This window comes from Lathamus discolor, chromosome 13 (assembly GCF_037157495.1).
Source record: "Lathamus discolor isolate bLatDis1 chromosome 13, bLatDis1.hap1, whole genome shotgun sequence".
In the NCBI taxonomy this organism is placed as follows: Eukaryota; Metazoa; Chordata; class Aves; order Psittaciformes; family Psittacidae; genus Lathamus; species Lathamus discolor.
In genome coordinates, this window is record NC_088896.1 from 2,245,961 (window position 1) to 2,266,573 (window position 20,613).

The 20,613-nt window shown below is 48.7% G+C and overlaps 1 protein-coding gene across 5 annotated transcripts in view; it reads right to left on the minus strand.

The window, feature by feature from the left end:
• Nucleotides 1-853: 853 nt before the first annotated feature.
• MAP2K4 (mitogen-activated protein kinase kinase 4) overlaps nucleotides 854-20,613 on the minus strand; it is a 75,766-nt gene continuing 56,006 nt past the window's right edge. For all 5 annotated transcript variants that reach the window (XM_065693365.1, XM_065693364.1, XM_065693363.1 and 2 more), the window contains 7 exons: nucleotides 16,739-16,858; nucleotides 15,473-15,524; nucleotides 15,056-15,183; nucleotides 7,454-7,531; nucleotides 6,293-6,441; nucleotides 2,709-2,754; nucleotides 854-1,811 (listed from right to left, as the gene is read on the minus strand). In XM_065693365.1, the coding sequence (XP_065549437.1) occupies nucleotides 1,698-1,811; nucleotides 2,709-2,754; nucleotides 6,293-6,441; nucleotides 7,454-7,531; nucleotides 15,056-15,183; nucleotides 15,473-15,524; nucleotides 16,739-16,858 (687 nt within the window). In that variant the 3' untranslated portion in view covers nucleotides 854-1,697. The remainder of the gene's footprint in view (nucleotides 1,812-2,708; nucleotides 2,755-6,292; nucleotides 6,442-7,453; nucleotides 7,532-15,055; nucleotides 15,184-15,472; nucleotides 15,525-16,738; nucleotides 16,859-20,613) is intronic.

Consider the following 20,613-nt stretch of genomic DNA (forward strand, 5'->3'; position numbering starts at 1 on the left):
CTCTCTCCTTTCCCAGCCCAGCAGCTGGGGCAGGGATGTGCTGGGCTCCAGCGCTCCTGCATCAGCCCAGTCTGCACCTGGTAGCACTGGTTTGTGGAGGGAATCCCTTCCTTGGGAATGCTGCCAGCACCGCTGTGCTCTCACTCCCACTGTGTCTCCAGCCCTCTGCGCCCTGGATCCAGTTTCACTGCAGAGCTTTTGCATAGGTTGCTCTGAGATGGATGAAGTCCTACCTAAACTGGACAACTCAAAATGGGTATCAGAGGCCCTGCAGCCTCCATTTTATCCCTGGTAGGTGACTAAATGTCTGAAAACTACAATGATTTGGGGAAAAAAATAGAATATTTCTAAGAAAAATGAATCTTTGAAAAATATGCCATGGGCTGGAAGACAGCAGCTTTGGCCTTGCTGGGCCAGCTAAAAGCCCCCAGGGCATTAGATGCTCCTTCATCCCTATCAGCACCAAACAATCTCAGTGAGGTTCACCCTGGGATACAGCAACAAGAGTTATGGAGGGTCACAAAGAGGTTAGATGTGCCCAGAGGCTGTGAACAAAGTCTCAGCAAGCTAAAGCAGAGCGTGACACTCAAGGCAGTGGGTGGGCACAGAGCCCCATCCCCACCATCCTGCCCGCCATGGCAAGAAGGAAGCGCCGAGGTTCGGTCTTGTGAGGGACACGGGGCTGGGAGGCAGCAGCCCAGTGAAAAGCATAAGAAACAGCATCTAGAAATCAGAGACAGTCACTTGAGGCTCCTCAAAGCAGCCGCAGCCTTTGCGACAGGCACTTGTTGCAGTCAAAGCAGAGCCAGGCGGTGGGGAGCGCTGCGCTGCCAGAAACCAGGTCACACGCAGGTTAAATTCAATCGAGTAGTTTAATAATTCTTCAGGTCAAAGGTCTTATCTTACCAGGTAACAATTTACAGGACACCTAGTTAAGAGTGAAGAGTGGCTGGCTTGGTAAAAGGAGAAAGAATACATGATGTCCCATCTCGGAATAGTTTAATGTTAGCCTCTTTTCAACGCAACGTATTTTTGGTAAAGACATATTCACTATATTTAACATGATCTCTCTTGAACAGGAAGCTCAGCTGAGCACACTGTCCCCAGAAAGTACACTGCGACTGTAAAGCAACAGAATTTCATAGCAGTAAAATCTATTGCACTTTGTGAAGAGTAAAATCCTCCTTTGCCTTGCTAGCTCCAGAAGGCAAAAGCATCTCGTTGGTTAAGCAAGTTCTTCTCCCTCCAGGCAAAGTCTCCTTAATGTTCAGACAGACAACGCCTAACTTTTATTTGTTTGCTTTTTATTATTACTTGAAACAACAATTGGAAGAGTTTGAGAGAAAAAAATCTTTCCAGTAGCTGCTGAGAAGTCTCCAAGGTTTGAGTCTAGAAATGAATTTTAGGTGCTATCCAATCACGGTCAACAAATAAATGTACTTATCTCCACATTTCATGAATATGTCCACAAAAGAGCAAGATGAGGTCTCTCTTTGACCAACACTAACACTGTGTGATCAGGTATTACAGGGATGCACTTTATATGTGACAACAGTATACAGACAGGATGGAAATAACACCAATATTATTGCACATGGTGTCTGGGCGAGCATTAAAAACACTGCAATATGTGATGAAAACTCTTTACAGCTTGTTTTCTCTCAGCCCTTTTTCTAGAGTTTGATGTAGCAGCAATATCAATCCACATACATTGGAGAGCTGGGAGTTGCTGGCATTTGATCCAGGATTTTACAAACATAGCATGCAACATCCACTGTGCGTTCCTCATACATCAGGATGAAGGGATGTTTCTAGAATCAGATGAAAACACAAGGTTATGTCTGCCCTTTGGACCCATCTCGCTACCCCAGGTAACAACTCAGCGTGTGGATTTGCCTGATGCAAGAGCACAGGGTTTGGTGGTGGCTGTAGGACACCAGGACGTAGCCTGGTCCACGGCTGTTAACAGGGAATCCCTATCTCCAATGTACAGTATGGAAGACAGGACTCCAGGAGTGTCAGGAACTGCTGGGCAGGAGGCAGGGAGGGTGCAGGATCAGCAGCACTTGGCTCTTTTGTAGCATGAATTTGTGCTGAAGTACTTTCAAGAGAGGTTTCACCATCAGCCTTGTCGGCAATGGGAAGACAGGAGTGACAGGGAGACATGGCTTGTGCAGGTCAAACAGGACCCAAACCTGGTTCTCCTGAACCCTTAAGCTCTGCTCTGCCCAGCAGGCTGTAATGGAGAAGAAATGCCACGGTGACTCTCTTGGCCAGGACACCACACAATCTGCTTTCGTATCACACCCCCAACATCAGGGACCTGGGGCACGGTTCCACACATCCTATGGAGAACTGGCTACAAGCTCCTTGAAGGTGCAGGGTTGCCAAGTGTGACTTACCCAACCCCAAAGCACTACTGCATTCCCTCCTTTAGACCCCCCACCACAGACAGGCTCTGCTGGTGTCCCACTCCAGAGCCATGCTCCTTCAGGTCTTATTTTGCCCAAGCACTCCCAACCTGTGTGTTGGAGGCATTTACGTGGGAGTGCTGCCTGCAGTGAGACAGGGCTTCTCCTCCTCGCACTGTGAAGCTGAACACGCTGCCTTGGTGGGCCAAGATGACAAGGGGTGACCTTGGACATAGGACCCAGCCCCGCTGTGTGACCGGCAGAGCTGAGACACGGGCAGCCACACTTTGCACTCACCAGAAGCTCTTTATACTTTGGCCTTTTGGACTCGTCCTTTGTAAGGCTAAAGAAAGCAGAAAGAGAATGAGGAGAAGGTGGGATTGGGGAAACTGTTAGAGACATCCAGCACCGATTGTCGCAGGACATGATGTTGACCGCACTGCTGTCGTGGTGGGACTCACCACCCTTGGCATGCTGGAGAAAACATCCTTGTGCTGCGAATGACCACAGGAACTCCCTCCTTTTCTCCTCCCCTCCCTCCCCTGTGGGTAAACAGCAAGTGTGGCCACCAACAAAATGCTGCTGGGGACTGCACCCAGGGGAGCTGCAAGTGGAACGCCATCCCTCTGCCTCCATACGGAAACAGGTTTGGCTGCAGCAAAACCACAAGTTTTGGGCAGCAGCAGCCAGCCTGTCCCTCATCCCCCAGGCAGGAGGGCCCAGAGGTAGGGAGAGTTCAGTGCTGCCTTCCACGGGTGCCTCTAGTCCTGGGCAGGCCACAGCCACCAGGAAGGAACCAGAGGTGAAGGGGCTGCAGGATGGAGCTCAGGGACGCACAGAACCAGCAACCCCAGGAGCCACCACTGGGAAGAGGGTGGGTGGACGCAGCATCTTTCCCAAATGAGGGACAGGCAGGTCTAATTCCCAAGAGCTTTACTCCCATCCCCACAGGACCTTCCTCAAGCTCTGGCACTCTGCAGTGTGGCATTTGGAGAAGCAGAGGGTGAGGCAGGCAGCACGCCTGGTGCTGTGCTGGGACCTGCATGCAGAGAGGGCAGGAAATCCCATGGCTGCCACACAAACACCCTCACTTCAGGCTTTTGCTACCCAACAGCAATTCATTCTCTGACCTCAGTGAGCCTGAGGGCTCAAACCTGCTCCTTGCCTTAAAGGTGACCAGGTCACAACATTAGCTCAGGCTAAAGAAATGAAGGAGTTTTAGCAGCCCTAACTCCTTCATTTCTTTTCCAGCTCAACCTGAAGCTGTGTCTGGCCACAGAGCTCCTTCTCAAGAACACTGATGTGCTCCCCAGGCACACCAAACCCCAGGAGCTCACGGCTCTGCAGTGGCCAGCATGTGACTCCCAGGAGCCAGACACAGAGTTTGGATAGCTGCAAGCTCTGGAGCAGAAAGCTGAGTCGCTGTAAGCGGTTCCAGCACAAATGGGAGTTCAGGTAAGCACGTCATGAATTATCATTCATACTCTATATCGTATCAGGAGTTTGGTATTTACAGCTATAGTCACTGTTAGTGCACCAAGGCAGTGACTATCTGGAAATTGAGCTGCTTTTGGTAAACTTTTATGTCAAAGCGATTTACAAATGTTCACAGATTTTCACTTGCAATGTCTCTAGAACATGGGGTGCTGGTGAAAGGAAGAATTTGACTGGAACTTCGAAGAGCTTTGCAAGATGATTTATGGTTGGACTTGATGAACTTCAAGGTCTTTTCCAACACAAATGATTCTATGACTGGGAGGAAAGGGAAAATGCTCCACCGAGGCACTCACAGCAGTGTCAGGATCCAAAGCAATTGTACCAAAACCCATAGAGAAATCCCAGAAACTTGTTAACATTCTGGAAAATCCCCTCTCCTCACAAAGCCCTCCCAGTGAGCAGGAGTAATGCTTCCAATATTTTTCCTGACTCTTGAATGTACAAAAATAGATTCTTAGCTAATCTATTGGTAATGCTCAGGAGACTGATGTCATCACCTAAAGCACTGCCTTCTGGATGCTCACCTGCCTGCTTAGTGGCACCAACAGCACTATCTGCACTCAGCTAAAGGTTATAAAGAGAAATATTTATTACGTTGTTGCTATCAAGACATCATAAATAACATTCCAGGCCAAATTCAGTTCATTTACAAAAAAGAGATTAAAAAAATCTGTCTATCAGTGGTGACAGGACAAGGGGTGATGGGTTCAAACTGAAACAGGGGAAGTTCAGGTTGGATCTAAGGCAGAAGCTCTTCCCTGTGAGGGTGGTGAGGCACTGGCACAGAGTGCCCAGAGAAGCGGTAAATGCCCCATCCCTGGCAGTGTTCCAGGACAGATTGGACAGAGCCTTGGGTGACATGATCTAGTGTGAGGCATTCCTGCTCATGGAAGTTGGATGATCTTAAGGTCCTTTCCAACCCAAAACATTCTGTGATTCTATGAAAATCAGAATCAGACTGAAAACTGCCCTGTGCTCTAAGCACTGGGCTGCTGCAGAGCAGCAGGCCCTGGGAGGCGTAAATGGGCTGGAAATAGGAACTGACCCAGACTAATGTGCCAAAGATGCTGCTGTCCCGTGATGTCCCACAGGGTCCTCTGTCGAGTGACCTGGAGGCAAACTCACCAGGGCACACAGCTCCTGGCTTTGCAAACTCTGTAGTGACCCATTTTCCCTATGGAGATCTATGGGGGAAACAAACTATTGCTTGTTCTGTACATGGGAAAAGCAACTTTCTAACCAAGAACTACACTGGTTTTGACTGAAAAAAAATGGAAACTTCTTTTGAACAGCAAACCATTTTGATGCTGTTTTCTGTAGCCCAAAGGCAATAACCAGGCTAGAAGGTGAATCTTGGCCTTCGTAACAATTCATAGCTCTGAAAGAAGAGTAAAATTCAAACCCAAAAACCAGCTCCAACAGATGGAAACCCCTAGAACAAAACCTCCTGAAAGTTAAAATTGCCTAGAGCAGTGTCTTTCTGTCACAGAGCTTTGAGATCAACACTCCTGTGCTGGGGACATCCATCACCTGGGTCTGTCCAGGACAGACGGTCCCAGAAGATCAACCCAGGTCGCACTGATGGATCTCCTGGATGCCCTTGTATTAATTAAACTGTGTTGACCACCTTTCAAATTTGGATAGAAAAACACTTCATCACAACATTCACAATCAGCCCTTAACCTAAATAGGACCACAGACACATGGCAGGCAGATGGACTGCCCCAAGCCCCTCCTGCCGAACACTGCACAGTCCCCATCCAAGGCTGACCACACTGCAGAGGCCCTGCCTACAGGAAACCATCTGTAGTGTTGATGTTGACATATGATTGACAGAAGACATGAAGCCAACAACCAAGCAAGCCACTCACTACAGGTCCCAACAGTCACTGTGCGGAGCAGAACTGGGAGGGAATGGTCCTGGCTTTACCAGGAAAAAGGCAGGACCAGAACAGACCCTTTACCCAACCATGAGAAAATACTGCCAAGTGTCTCAGGCTTCTGCTTGCAGAAGAAAGGGCAAACAGCAGGTCTGTCCTGAGACTGTGTCATACAAAGGAACAGGATGCACAGGCCAGGCCCTTACCTGTGTATAGGCATGATCCTTCTGCCATGAGTCTTATTGTGCCTCTCCTGAGCACAGGCTCGTCAGAGGCTCACTCCTCATCCCTTCCCTGAAGTGCAGCTTCCAAAGGTTTCCCCCTCAGCCCTCACCCAGACAAGTTTCCCATCACCTCCAAACCAGTGAAATGTGAAAGGCCCTCACCCTAATGTTGGTGCAGGAATGTGAGGCTAAGCTAGGAAGGGTTTGACTTGTGACCCTTGCCAAATACCTGCAGTGACAAAGCCACCCAGCTGAAGTGCTTTCAGTAGGAGACACTTACCACAAGTTGACGAAATTGATGAAACTTGGGGAGAACTCCCTTTCCTCTGAGTTACTCAGCTGTGGTGGGTCTCCTTTTACTACTTGTGTCAACTGGTCAAACACACTGTTCCACTTGGGGTAGGGGAATCGCCCCGTGGCCAGCTCATACTGCAGAGAGACAGCAACAGCACCAGGAGATTACACACAGTAAGTTCAATCAGAGTAAGAAAATGTTTGCAAGAACTCTGAACCCCCCCCAAAAGGAAGACTAAGACGAAGTTCTTCATCCCAGTCCCTGTACAAAGCTGAGCTGAGAGAACAGAACTTACTAGTTATCCAATAGTAGTTTCTGCTGTCTACGTTAGGAGCACCTCCAGATTCACCCCAGCTATGCCATGCTTGACAATGCTTTCTCCTCCACTGACTATAGAACAACCAATGCTCTTATTAAGGTGTTCAAAAGTAGGAGAGTAAAATCCTCCAGTACCTTCCCAAACATCCCAACAACCACTACAGAAGATGGATAACGAGAATCACACAACCACAGAATATCCCACTTTGGAATGGATCCATAAGGATTGTTGAGTCCAACCACCTTCTCCTTGCAAGACAACGAAAATGAGCATTTTAAAACAGTAGTGGGGAAGACAGAAGCAACTGGTTCATGTGTAACTGCTCCTGTTTCCTTTTTACTTCACCACCTCGAGAAGGGAAGAGCTTATCCATTTATCAATGTGTGCACCCAGCAGTGCCAGAGAGGAATCAGCAGCAGGACCCAGCATTAACTGAAGTCTTCTGGACAGCCGAAGTACCCCAGATGCCAGGGCTGTGAGAGGCTTATTTACACAGGCTGGATGCTCTGTTCTGCACCACCACACTCACCATCCCTTCTCATCTGAGATTCCGAAAGCAAAATTCATTTACGATCCAACACCTCTTTTCTGCTTCCATCTCTTTCTCTGTAAAACACAGCTGCACCTAAGTGTACGCTCAGGGGTTCAGGAGAGCCATCTGCCTTGAAGGGGTTGATATTCTGAGACAGGAGGTGCCCACTTCAATCACAGCAGCAGAGCTGGGCCTTGCATCAAGCTTGTGTTTGACACACCACACTGCAAAGCACATCAAGGCTGCCCACTAGGAAGGCAGCACATAACAGAGGGTTCAAATCCCACTCACTTACCAAGGTAATTCCCAAGCTCCAGACATCTGAGCGGACATCATAGCCTTGCCTGGATGCACTGGGATCTATCCTTTCAGGCTGAAATAGGAAGAAGGACCAGTCAAACACTGGGGAACAAGCAGGAAGGAATGAGAAACATCTGCAAGCTTATTAAAAACTCTAAATTCATCCCATGGGCAGAGAAGCTTCTTAAGAACTCAAACACTGTTTTTATGGAGGTGCAATGTAAAAGGTGAGCTGAAAGAGCAATTCAGTCCAATCTTTTTTTTTTCTTGGTGTGCAAGCAGCTTGAATAATTATTGCTATTTATTCAGTTTTGTTTCACTTTGGGGTCTCTTTAGCACAAAGCCTTTGCTTTCTGTGTTTTTACAGCAAGGTTGTCCCTAGGGAATCATCAGGACTGGAATAAACATCTTCTCATCCACCAGCCAGGGGAACTCGGGTTTAGCAGCATCTATCAGAATTCTTCTTCCTAACTGTCTGCTGGCTGGTAAAGCTCAGGAGGTATTAAAAGCAATGCACTGTAAAAGCAGCTCTTCTCTAAAAGGTTTTGGGCATCCCTTGAAGGCAACTATGGTGTTACAAGTTCTCCAGATATCCCAAAGGTTTTCCATGGAAAATAACATCGAGCCAGACATGGGTGAGTTGCATCTAAGAGTGAGTGATGCAGAGAGGTAAACCCACATAAACCACCTTTGTGATGTAAGCCTGCATGTCACCTTTATGAGAAACGTCAATTCTGCCTTCTTTGGTTGAAAATGTAATGGTTCAAACATCAAAAGAAACAGGGTGAAGTGACAGACTGAGATGAGCTCTTAGGCAGAAGCTCTTCCCTGTGAGGGTGCTGAGGCGCTGGCACAGGGTGCCCAGAGAAGCTGTGGCTGCCCCATCCCTGGCAGTGCTCAAGGCCAGGTTGGACACAGGGGCTTGGAGCAAGCTGCTCCAGTGGAAGGGGTCCCTGCCCGTGGCAGGGGTTGGAGCTGGATGAGCTTTAAGGTCCCTTCCACCCAAACCCGTCTGGAATTCTATGAAAATCATAGGATGCTGGCTTTGCCAGTACTGAGACTCCCACACTGCAGATCCATAGGGATGTGCCACAGCAGAGCCTTCCGCACATGCTGTCCATGCAGCAGAGTGAAGGATTGCACACGCAGCAGCTATCGTGGGCAAGGTGTGAAGTACTAACGACTGTGTTAGTGATGAGGGAGGTGGCACTGGTGAGACAGAGCTTCTCCACTGAAGCCCCCCCACAGGACAGTGACCAAGCAAAAGGCACCTTCCCCTCAACTGTGGTGGCTCAGTTAAAGGGAAAGCAGGATGAACCAAAATAAATCTCATCTAAACACAGAGCCGAAAGAATTCTGAGAATTTTCCATGTAGATGACACAGGGGCAATTAACACCAGTGGAGGAAAAGTCACACTCCAGGGACCTGGAATGAAAGCTGCAGATAAAGCCCAACTCATGCCAGGCATCCCAACGCCAAGTGCAAAGATGAAAGGAAATGGCTGAGATGGAGACCCACCACTGGACATGCTGATGGCCCAAAGAGGCAGGGTATGAACACATCAGAGAAGGGTGGAGGCTGCCATGGTGCTTCCACCTAAGCACCAGCACCTTGACTGTGGTGGCTGGAAGTTCAGACCCTATATAGTTGATGAAGAGTCTGACTGCTCACCTCCCCAGGAGGTGTTCACCACAAGCCCTGTGGACATGACCAAGATCTCTGGAAGAGGCAGCCCTGCTTTGTGAGGTGACTTGTTCCTGTGAGGAATCACCATGCTGGTTCTCAAGCAGCCCTCAGTGTCCAAGATGAGCCCTACAGTAAGTGCTGGAGCTCCAGAGGGATGTGAACATCAATCCACTCCTGGCCAGTTGTCACTAGTCCGCTCTACAGGAAGTTTCAGAGGCTCTCCCTTACGATGACAAGACAAGCTGCATGGAACTTGGAGCAACCTGGTGTCCCTGCCCATGGCAGGTGGCTGGAACTGAATGAGCTTTAAGGGCCCTTCCAACCCAAACCAGTCTGGGACTTGATGACAGCAATCTCTGGTGATACCAAACTCTTTGGCTGATGAAGACGCGAGGCATCTAATTTCATGTGGATCTTGATTTTTATGCGCAGTGAAGCCTAATAAGCGTTCTTGATCTCCTTCTAGGCATGTAGGAGTTCACAGAAGATGACCTCAGTGCTGTAAAAGCCTCAGTCTAAGAGCACAGATGCGAGTTACTCACAGAAGCAAGTGAAGCATCACAGTCACACTGTGCTGGACAGTCTTTTCAAAGGCCCTTTCCAGTACCAGGTGCCAATGAAGAAGCCCATTCACACTTCATCTTCTCTGGGCTTGCACTGCAGCACCAATTGCTCCAGGGGCAGTGCAGCATCCTACCCCTGCTACAGGAGGAGACACAGCTCCATGGCCAGCAGAGCAAAGGGCACACAGCATGATGGGTGGAAGAGGTGACAGGGCAGTAGAACATGAGTTCTTCAGTCTTTACTAATGAGGTGGACCTGCTGTTTCCCCCTCTACCATCTCCAGGAGAGCAGTAGTACCACTGCCCCTGTGGGTACCAGTTTTATACCTACACAGGAGGAAAGAGTAGTATTGTCAATAAATACTTCAGCAAAATACTAATCTCTGCTTGGACTGTTGAATTCAGCCATTCCTTCCAAAATCCCCTCTGTTCTTTGCTTTCCTGTTCCTGCCCCTCGGCCAGGTCAGCCCTGAAGCCTGTGGCTGCACAGAGATTATCAGCAGAGATCATGTTTCTAAAGAATGGCCTTTCCTCCCCTCCTATTTCCTTTACGTATTTGCTTTGAGAGAATGTTTCATTAAAAAACTTCTCCAGCAGCATTTTTCCAGGTGGAGACGCTGGTTTCCATTCAACATGGGATTCCCACCCCCTCCCAGCTGGCTTTCCTACCAGCCTTTGAACTCCTCCATCTCAACAGCAGGAACACGGATGGACTAGTGAACAGAGGACAGTTACTAGGCATGGAAAGATTGGCAGGAGCATTAATGAAGGCAACAAGGTCCTGCTAGGCTTGGCACAACATATTCCTCTTCATCAGGGTCTGCAGTGATAGAACAAAGGGGAATGAGTTCAACCTTAACAGGGAGATTTAGGTTGGATATAAGGAATAAATTCTTTATTGTGAGAGTGGTGAGACTCTGGCATAGGCTTCCCAAAGAAGCTGTGAATGCCCCATCCCTGGCAGTGTTCAAGGCCAAGCTGGATGAGGCTTGGAGCAACCCGGTCTAGTGGGCTGGAACTGGATGAGGTTTAAGGTGCTTTCCAACCCAAGCCATTCCATGATTCTATGATTCCTGATAACCTTATTTGTCCTGTTCAAAAAGGTAATTGTGTGGCTGTAATAAGCTTGGGTTAGTGCAGTGTGTTGTCCGGCCTGTAACTAAATCAAGCATCAATAATTTATCCTAGTAAATGGATTCACTGATAGAGTTCAGAGGGCTCTGTTGAGTGGGAAAGACGGGATTCATAATGGGACCTCAGAGGCGACCTTCCTTGGGCTACAGCTAATAATATCCAATAAAATACAAAATTAGTTACTAAATTCTGCATACTGTGTAACAAATAAGAGTTCCCGAAGAACTGGTGTGATGTGATTGCTTGATGAGCCGGGCTCTGCCTGGATGCTCACTCACTCAACAATACAGAGAAAGCAGCACTCTGGGATGACAGACAAGCTCTTGGAAAAGGACAGGAGAGCATGAAATCCCAGCGGAGCAGGAACCACTGCTCTTATTATATACTCCACAGGTGAGACAAGGACTGAAGTTTGCTCAATTTCATGCTTTATGTTTGTAGAAGGATACTAGAAAAGTAAAGGGTTTACAGCACAGCCATAAAATACAATCCAATCCTCCTTAAGGACATAAGCTGCTCAGCCCCTAATCTCCTCAGAGAAAAGCTTAAGAGGTGATGACATCGAGTCAGGAAGCACCTCCTGGGGAAAGAAACAGCACCATGAAGGACTCCTTGATTCTGCAAACAAAGCAGAAACAAGAGCCCACAGCCATCCCTTCAAACAAGACTTACTGGTATTTAAAATACGGTATTAGGAGTGTAATTAATGACCAGGGCAACTCCACGGGCACGGTGGTAAGATTCTCTAGCACCTGAAGAGGCATCCTTAATGCAGGACTTCAGAGGTCTTCTCCATCTGGCATTGTTTTGGAAGGCCACCCCCGAGCTTGGCATGTCCCATCAATGCCGCCTCCATTGATGCTTCCAAGAACTGTATGAAGAGGGCCAAGCCCTGGAGAGGCAGCAGCTCTTTAAGGTGTTGCTTGAGCCCAACTGAGTGACTCTGTCACAGAACCTCACCAAAGGCCTGCAATTTTGGAGGGGATGCTCTAGAAGTCCTTCAAGTAGTTAGTTACAAAAGGCAATTGCAGGGAGCCCAGTTCTTCTTCCACAGCCTTAACACCTAAGCAAGACTAAACACCTAAGCTTTCAACCCGAGACTGAATAGAGTCCAGCAGGAAGCAGTGCAAGGGGAGGACTTCTCAATCCCAAGCCAAAATACAACAACTTCTCCAGCACTGGCAGCACCAAGGCTGATCTGCTGCTTCCTGTGACAGCTCTGACAACCCTCGTTAAACCACACAGCACTCGCTCAGCAGCTGGACATGGCTCCCGGTGCCTGGCCAACATCCTGTGTTGTTGGTATCAACAGCTATTTGGGGACCCAACTCCAGTGAACAGTGTGATCAGGTTCCTTCAGTGGGCAAATGCTCATGCTGTAAGAATTACTGCGAGTACCAAGGGCCAAGTGGGCCTTGCAGAGCAACACGGTCTCATCAGCAGGGAGCATCATCCAGCAGCCCTTATCAGCCCCTCCCTGGCTGACCATACCTCATGCCCTTTGCCTATTTTACACTAAAAAAACCCAACATTAAAAATACTATTTTCCTTTTGAAGGGGGTCTGACTGGCCTCACTCCTGCCCAGATACACTAAGGTTTGATCACAGCATCACAACAGCCATCAGCTTCTGCTGGCTTGAAGAAAGAGCTGCCAGATATACCCTGCATGCTGGGGACATCTCCCCATTTCCCAGGCTTCCCACTACATGGAAATGCTCGAGTACTCCAAGGAGTCACCATGTCCAGAGTGCAGAAGGGAAGATGCCAGCCACATCCCACACTGCCTGCCAACTGCTGGCTTGTCCCACACACTCCGCACCACACCAAGGCTCTTCAGAACTAACTGAACCAAAGCACTGCTGCTCACTACAAAATCCAACAGTCTGGAGCTGCTGATGGAGATGCACAAAGAGCAGAGTATATGTGGACAGAGGGAGGAATCCCAAGGGGACACCAGAAGCACTCCCCTACCCAAGCCCCAGGGGAAAAGAAGCAGTGCAGCTATTTACAGACATGCCAGGAACTGTCTCATAGTAACTGAACCCAACAGCCTGAGCAAAGGAACCACCAAATCTGAGGGTTCTAAGGAAAAGTGGGAATGTTAATTCCTGGAATTACAGTCCACTGAACCTGGGAAGGGGAAAAGAGAGGGCAGCTTTGCAAAAGCCCTATTTACTGACCTGATACATGCCTCCGATCATAGGGAAAAGTCCACAACCACCATGAGGGATGCTCTCAGAAGTATCCCTGTGGTCTAAGATGCAGACACCCAACCTCTGGTCAGAGTAGCTGGAATTGCACTGGCTCCCACCCTCTCTTGACATCCCACTGCTGCTCTCAGCACCCCACATCCCACCAGCACAACAAAGTGGGCAGCTCTGACCATCTTCCTTGCGGGAGCTCTGCCCTCTCCAGCCTCACAAGGTCTATATTTAAACAAACTGACCCATTTCACCATTTGCTGCAGGTCTGGAGCTTGCACAGACTTTGCTGTATCACAGCACCGGTCTCCACTAACAGATCTCATCTGTCCTATCCTGTCCAGCTCATCCAGTAACTAGCTCTGCAAGAAGGACAGTAAAAAGAAAAGCTCAGATGCTCTGAAAGGCAGACTGTGTGCTTGCATGGATCAGAAATCAGGGCAGACAGGTTTCGCCTTGGACACCCCAGTGAGAAAAAAGCCCATTACCTGGACTAGATGGGCACTGTACCTTAAAAGAGAGAGAGACTGTCTTTTTTTGTTTCCTTGGTGGCAGATAAGAGAATTCAGAAAGCAGTATTTTTCAGGATATGGAGCCATAAGATAAGAGTTAAATACAGCCACAGAAATTCAAGTTACATTGGCAGCAGCAGACATAGCTCGTCACAAGAGGTCCCTTCAGCTCACATGAAACCAAGAGATGTTTTCAAAGCAGCCCAATGTACAAAAGAGTTTAAAACTTTCAGAGAGCTCCAAAAATCACCCCCACAGCTTTCCCCCTGCAAGGGGAGGGAGGAAAGGAGGGAAGCAGACAGGCAGGACAGACTTGCAGGAGCCACTGCTCAGCCTGAGCCATTCCCACACAGCTGCTCTGCTGCCGCTGCTCTCCGGAATCACATTCTCCTGGAATTAAGTTCTGGCACACTTAGATATTAAAGTGGTTTGCAAAACTCACTGTAATTGTGCTCGGCAGTAACTCCTGTGATATAATCCTACCGCAGCAAATGGATTTCTTGCAGACCAAGAGCACCCCACACCCAGACAGCACCGACCCCTCCATGTGCTGTTTGATTTGGAGCATGAAGGCACGTTGAAGCTCTGAGCTCTAGCAGCACACTGGCAGCAGTTCGCTGGCAGCACCAGAAGAACCCAGCTAAAATAAAGGGCATTTGGTCACTTTGCCACTGCCTGGGTGCCTTAACTGATGCTGCCAGCAGCAGCGCTCAGCCCAGAGCTTCTTCTGGGAAGGGGCTGCTCATCCTATAGGAAACAGGCTGACATTTCAGGCAGACCACAGGCACGGCCATGCTGAGTCAGGCCTGCAGAAGGAAGCTGCTGATTGTCAGGGCTGAACATGAGCAGCTTGTGCCCAGGCAGTCAGGAAGCCCCCAGCATCCTGGCCTGGGTCAGCACCAGTGCGGCAGCAGGGCCAGGGCAGGGACTGTGCCCCTGCACTGGGCACTGGTGAGGCCATACCTCGGATCCTGTGTTCAGCTCTGGGCCCCTCACTACAAGAGAGACATTGAGGGGCTGGAGCGGGGCCAGAGAAGGGAATGGAGCTGGTGCAGGGCCTGGAGCACAGCGGGGATGGGGAACAGCTGAGGGACCTGGGGGGTTCAGATGGAGAAGAGAAGGCTCAGGGGGGACCTGATGGCTCCCTTCAAGTGCCTGCCAGGAGGATGGAGCCAGGAGGGGCTGGGCTCTGCTCCCAAGGAACAAGGGATGGGACAAGAGGAACCGGCCTCAAGCTGCCCCAGGGCAGGTTTAGATGGAGCTGAGGAACAATTCCTGCCCCAGAGGGTGCTCAGGCATTGGAACAGGCTGCCCAGGGCAGGGCTGCAGGCACTGGACCTGCAAGCGTTCACACACTGTGGAGACGAGGCCTCAGTGCCATGGGGCAGGGGTGGCCTTAGCAGGGCTGGGGTAAGGGTTGGACTGGATGAGCTTAAACGGCTTTTCCAACCCAGCCGATTCTGTGATTCTAAGATCCTGCCCAGCTCATCCTCACTCACCGCCATGTACGGCCGGCACCCTGCATCCCGCGTTTTGGCAATGGAGTCCACAAGCTGTCCACTAATGCCAAAGTCACAGAGTTTAATATTCCCATTTCTGTCCAGAAGAATATTGGAAGGTTTGATGTCTGCAAGAGAAAGGCATTTAAACCAGTAAGTCACAGCCAGAGGTTTTCATGTCACGATCAGCAGCTGCAGAGAATCAACCCCTTCAGCGCTGCAGTCACCATCGCCCCTTGGTAGGATGTGCTGACCAGGAGCAAGAGGGGCTGGAACCAGCACCAAAGATGCCATGTGCCCAGTGGCAGACACCCAATCACTTTGACATCTCACTAATCACACTCTGACTTGAAACAAAGGCCACTTAAAAAGTCTTGCAATGATTCTTGTAGGCAAGAAGGAAAGACAGGAACTCACCTCTGTGAATGATTTTCAAGTTTTCTTTTAAGTGGTTTAGTGCTTTCACAGTCTAGGAGAGAAAACCAGATGAAAAATAAGCAAATGTCCTAAGATTCCTGTGATTATTCAACTTCTGGAGCCTCCAGAACAGGAGCGAAAGGCATTAAATATGTTGAGATATCAATGCTGTAGTATGCCATGTAACACAAGCATTTTTCTCCCAACCTTTCCTGCAAAGAAGTGATAGGAGGGAACATGCTTAACTTAACACCTACCACTTACAACCTGACAGACCACACTCTTCCAGAAGGGAGCAAGGGGTGAAGACAAGCCATTTCTGATGTAATTATCTGGAGTAATAACTTATTTCAAGCCCTATGCTGTACTTTTTCAGTAGCTAACAATCGTTCCCATTCCACTTGCAGAGCAGCAACACTCTGGGGAGCAGCAGCAGCTCTTCTGATTTAACTATTCCCCATCAGATGGAAGAGACATCCAGGGAGTCTGATTTCACAGGATGGTTTAAAAATAAAGTCCCCTGAAAGTTTATTATTTTGATTCATTTTGCTTCTGCTGAAAAGATCAAAGCCTACGACCAAAGGAGTGGCTTGATGATGGCAAGAGGGTGCCCATGTTGTGCTGCAAAGCTCTCTGAAGCTGTGCTATGTAAGTCCAACACTGAGGAACAACACCCAAAGACTGGTCCTTTCTGCTTGCCCAAGCCCGTGGCCAAGTATTTAGGTCATGAAAAGCTCTGTCAGCCTCGGGGGCAGCTGAAGGGCTGTCGCTTCCTACACCTTGCTCCTCCAGTGAGGTTTCTCCTCTAGCAGCAGAGGCTATTACAGCCCGTAATAGTTTGGCAGGTTTCACATGCCCTGGCTATAAATGCCCAGTCCTTTGTTCCCTTTACAAACAGGGGAAGGAGAGACAGACCATCTATTTTAGGCACCTTGCTTGAGATGAGACAACCTGCACCTAGCTCACACTGATGCCATCACCAATGCACCTGAAAGAGGGGGCTGGTGCCAATGTTCAAGCAGAGCAGAAAGCTGGTCCTGGGGTCTCTATGTACTGATTACAGACCCCAGGATCTGCTTTTCTGTCACGCAGTATGCTTCGGAAAAGTCAGAGTATCCTCCAGGATCACTCAAAGCCTGGTGCAATCCAACAGCAGCAGTCCTGCTGCATGCAGATCAACCAGCTTTCTCACGCAAGTGGAAGAGATCTGAATCTTTCACATTAGCTTCAACAACATATACAAAAAGGTTTAAACAAAATACTCACAGCTAAAGTGATTTTGCCTAGGATTTCTTCTGGAATAACATCATCTAATACACTATATACATATTTGTAAAACTTATCAAACGAGGTAGACATGAGCTCCATACAGATCCAACAGTCACCCTGGAAAGAGAAAAGAATCTTGTTACTGCCAAGATAAAAAAGGAGAAATAAAAATCCAGAGAGCATGAAGAGATCCCTTGAATGCCATAACATACACTAACACCCACATGCATTTGATAGAAAGGATGGAATGGAAGACTCACCCCTATAAGCACCTCTCCTCCACTCTACTCACCATCTACCTGACTACCTCAGACCTGGTAACACATTTTAGATGCCTGAACCTAGATGAATCCAAGTCTCGCAAACTGTTTGGCTCTCCAGAAGGCTGCAGGCACAGTGAGAGACCAGTATGCACAGGAAGACTAAACCAAAAATATCCCTTCAGGGTATGAGCACCCTGCAGAGGACAGCAGACATCTCCCACAACATTCGGAGATGCCATCTGAGCAAGAGAAAATGGAAAGAGACCCAAGTATGTGGTTTTGTTGATTTGCATCTTAAACAATTTAAATGCAGAAAGTTGTAAAATGTACTAAGTATCTGTGTTAAACCAAGCTAAGCTTACATAGCACAGCTCTGCTGAGATCTGTACATCAGCCCACTCACAGTTTGGTGATGATGAGAAATGGATTCCCACACTGTTGAAGGGCTTCATCTTTCATTTTAGTATGTATCTACCATATGGTGATGGACAGCTTAGCCATGGACTGATCTTAGTTATTTCAGGGGTTTTTGAACATTTTTGCTCCAGTTGAGGATGACAGAAGGCTTTTCAGGAGCTATTTTTGTAGGCTCTCATGCACTTCAGGCAAGCCTTCACTGCTAGAAATACTAAAACACTAGATCTAGACCTACCTGGTCCCCACTAGAAACGACACACTCGCACCTATCTTCTACAGGCTGTATCACCATGAGTGGTAAAACTGCATTAGCTGTCCAAAGCTAAGAGCAGAAGAGTTGATTTGATCAGTCTGGTTGTCTCATCCTGGCTAAACACTACGTACAACACCGATGTGAGGAGCAGCAGCTTGTGCAGGTCATAGTGCCCTGGCTGCCGCACGGTCCAGAGCAGGGGATGCCTGTCTGGTTGTGGCTAAGCTGCACACTCCTCTGATGTAACACCCAGCAAGGAGAGGAGAAACTTCCCCAAGTAATTATCCTACAGAAGATAGATTTTCCCTGACCAGCCAAAACAGAAACCAACCAAGCTCTGTATCAATAGATGGAAATGAAGTTAGGGGAAAAACCCTAGGGTATGGGCATGCTGGAGGTCTGGCAATGCCCCATGCTCCCATCCTGCACACCTGAGTCACTTTCTGCTGGAAGCAGTTACCTGGCACTCATGAGAGTCAGGAGCAACTCCCAAGTTACATGTGGGTGGAAAACCTTGTAGAGACACAGGTTTTAAGGCCAAAAGGGGCTTTTCTGCCACTCGGAATGACTTCTTGTGAAACACAAGCCAGGGAACTGCATCTGTCTGGATGCCTCCGGTCCAAGTGCTTGGTTTAGTGGGAACTGAAGTGTCCACCAAAGGTGTCAAGCTCTGCACATCCAGAGACAGTGGTGCCACCCAGCTTGATCTTGGCGTGCTCATACACATGCAAGGCTGGTTTCAGCAATACAGACAGCAAACTGCCACCAGCATCAGGGATGCTGCTGATTCAGTGACAACAAATCCATCCCCACCTCCTACAGGAGAGCTCTCCCTTCTGACAAGAGGGGATCTGTTCTCCTAGGGAGGGCTTGGCCACCCATGGGCTGGCTGGGGAAGATGACTGTTAGTTCAGAGCCCATTTTACACTTCCCATTTGGCACTAGGCTTTTTACATCAGCACAAGGCAGAGCAGGAAGTAATGCCACCCACCCCAGGGAAGTGGCTGCTACAAGCCTGAGCCCTTTTGGGGCACATTCCACCCAAAACAAAGCAGAAGGGACTGACTGAAAAGGTGCAGTGCTGGACACAGCAGCAGAGACACCACAATGAAGGAGGCAAGTGCAGCATAGCAGGAAGAGGGCAAGACCAGTGCTTCAAGCGGCACGGAGAAAGGTGAGCTCAGGCTACTAGAGAACAAATGACTGGCTATGGATGAATCAATTCAGACTGAAACTGCAGTAAAAAAAATGAGGCAACACATGCAGAGAATTTATCTTTCCAGCACTGGCAGCAAAGGCAAAATGCAGTTGAGGCACTTCCATATTATCCGGAGTGACTCAGAGGCAATGTAGATCCAGCACCAGTGTAAGTCAAGTGTGTCTGGAACCACACCAGATCCCTACAAGCGATCTGTGTGTTACGAGCCATGTGTGTGCTACCAAAAACTCTACAAGAAACTGTGATCCAAGGTTAACTTAAGCATAAAAACCTCTATATGATCAAAAGCAATGAAGGAAAGACTTGGTTTACTTGGTCTCCTGAAGTATATGTTCTATAGAAACCCTGGATTGGGGCATTTATTGATCCGGTAATACAAAAATCTACATGATCAATGAAAAAAGATAAGAGACCTTTCAAATTCTGCAGCTTCAAGATTCAAACTTCTGCAAGTTCTTAACTCTTTCTGGGTTTGAAAGGACTTACCCACTGGCAAAGTGGATGAATATCCCTGAGAACTGGGCAGGGACAACAGTCACCCAGCCACTTCCTGATCAAATACAGGAACATGCTCATGTAAAAGGGGAAGTTCTGCTTCCAGGGGAGCTGAGGACAAAACCATCCTAATGAAAATTTCTCTTTAGGTCACTTCGACCAGGTTGATTTCCAGTTATAAAATTCCAAAAAAAAGCATCTTAATTTTCTCTTCCCATTAGAGCTATTCTTCCAAATAATGTATTTTAATCCTTATTGGGTTCCCAGGTGCTAATGCACCTGCAGGCATTCCAAAAACTGTCAGGGAACACCCTGCACATCTCATTCAAAACATCACGGCCCATCTCCAGCGTGTACTGAAAATCTGCCTCACCAGCAACTTCTCAATGCAGAGTCCCAAGTTCCCATGTCACAAAGATGCCACCCAGCTGGAATGCAGCTTGGCCTCAGGCCAAGTCATGGTGGCACCAACCTGAACGTGAGCCAGCAATGTGCTCTTGCTGTGAAGAAGGTGAACAGCATCCTGAGCTGCATTAGGCAAAGCACTACCTGCAGGTTGATGGAGGTGACCCTTCCCCTCTGCTCAGCACTGGTGAGGCCACACCTCCAGTGCTGCATCCAGTTCTGGGCTTCCAATACAGGAGAGACACGGACATACTGGAGAGACTCCAGTAAAGGGCCACTAAGATGACTGAGGGACTGGAGCATCTCTCCTGTAAGGAAAGGCTGAGAGAGCTGGGACTGTCCTGAGGGGAGGTGCCTCCTGAGGGGAGGGTGCCGAGAACAAAGACAGGCTATTTTCAAGAGTCCCCAGTGACAGGACCAGAGGCAACGGGCACACACCAGCATGCAGGAGATTTCCTCCAAACATCAAGCAACACTTTCCCTGTGAGGGTGACCAAGCACTGGAACTGTTTGCCATGGGAGTCTGTGGAGTCTCCATCCCTGGAGACATTCAAAACCTATTTGGACATCACTCTGGGCAAGCAGCCCTACATTGGCCTCAACTGAGTATGGGAGCTGGTCAAGGCAACCTCCAGGGGTCCCTTCCAACATCCTCCATCTGTGATTCTGTGGTACCATCAATAGACCCATAGAATCCCAGACTGGTTTGGGTTGGAAGAGACCTTAAAGCTCCTCTAGTTCCAACCCCCTGCCATGGGCAGGGGCACCTTCCACTAGAGCAGCTTGCTCCAAGCCCCATCTAACCTGGCCTTGAAATTCC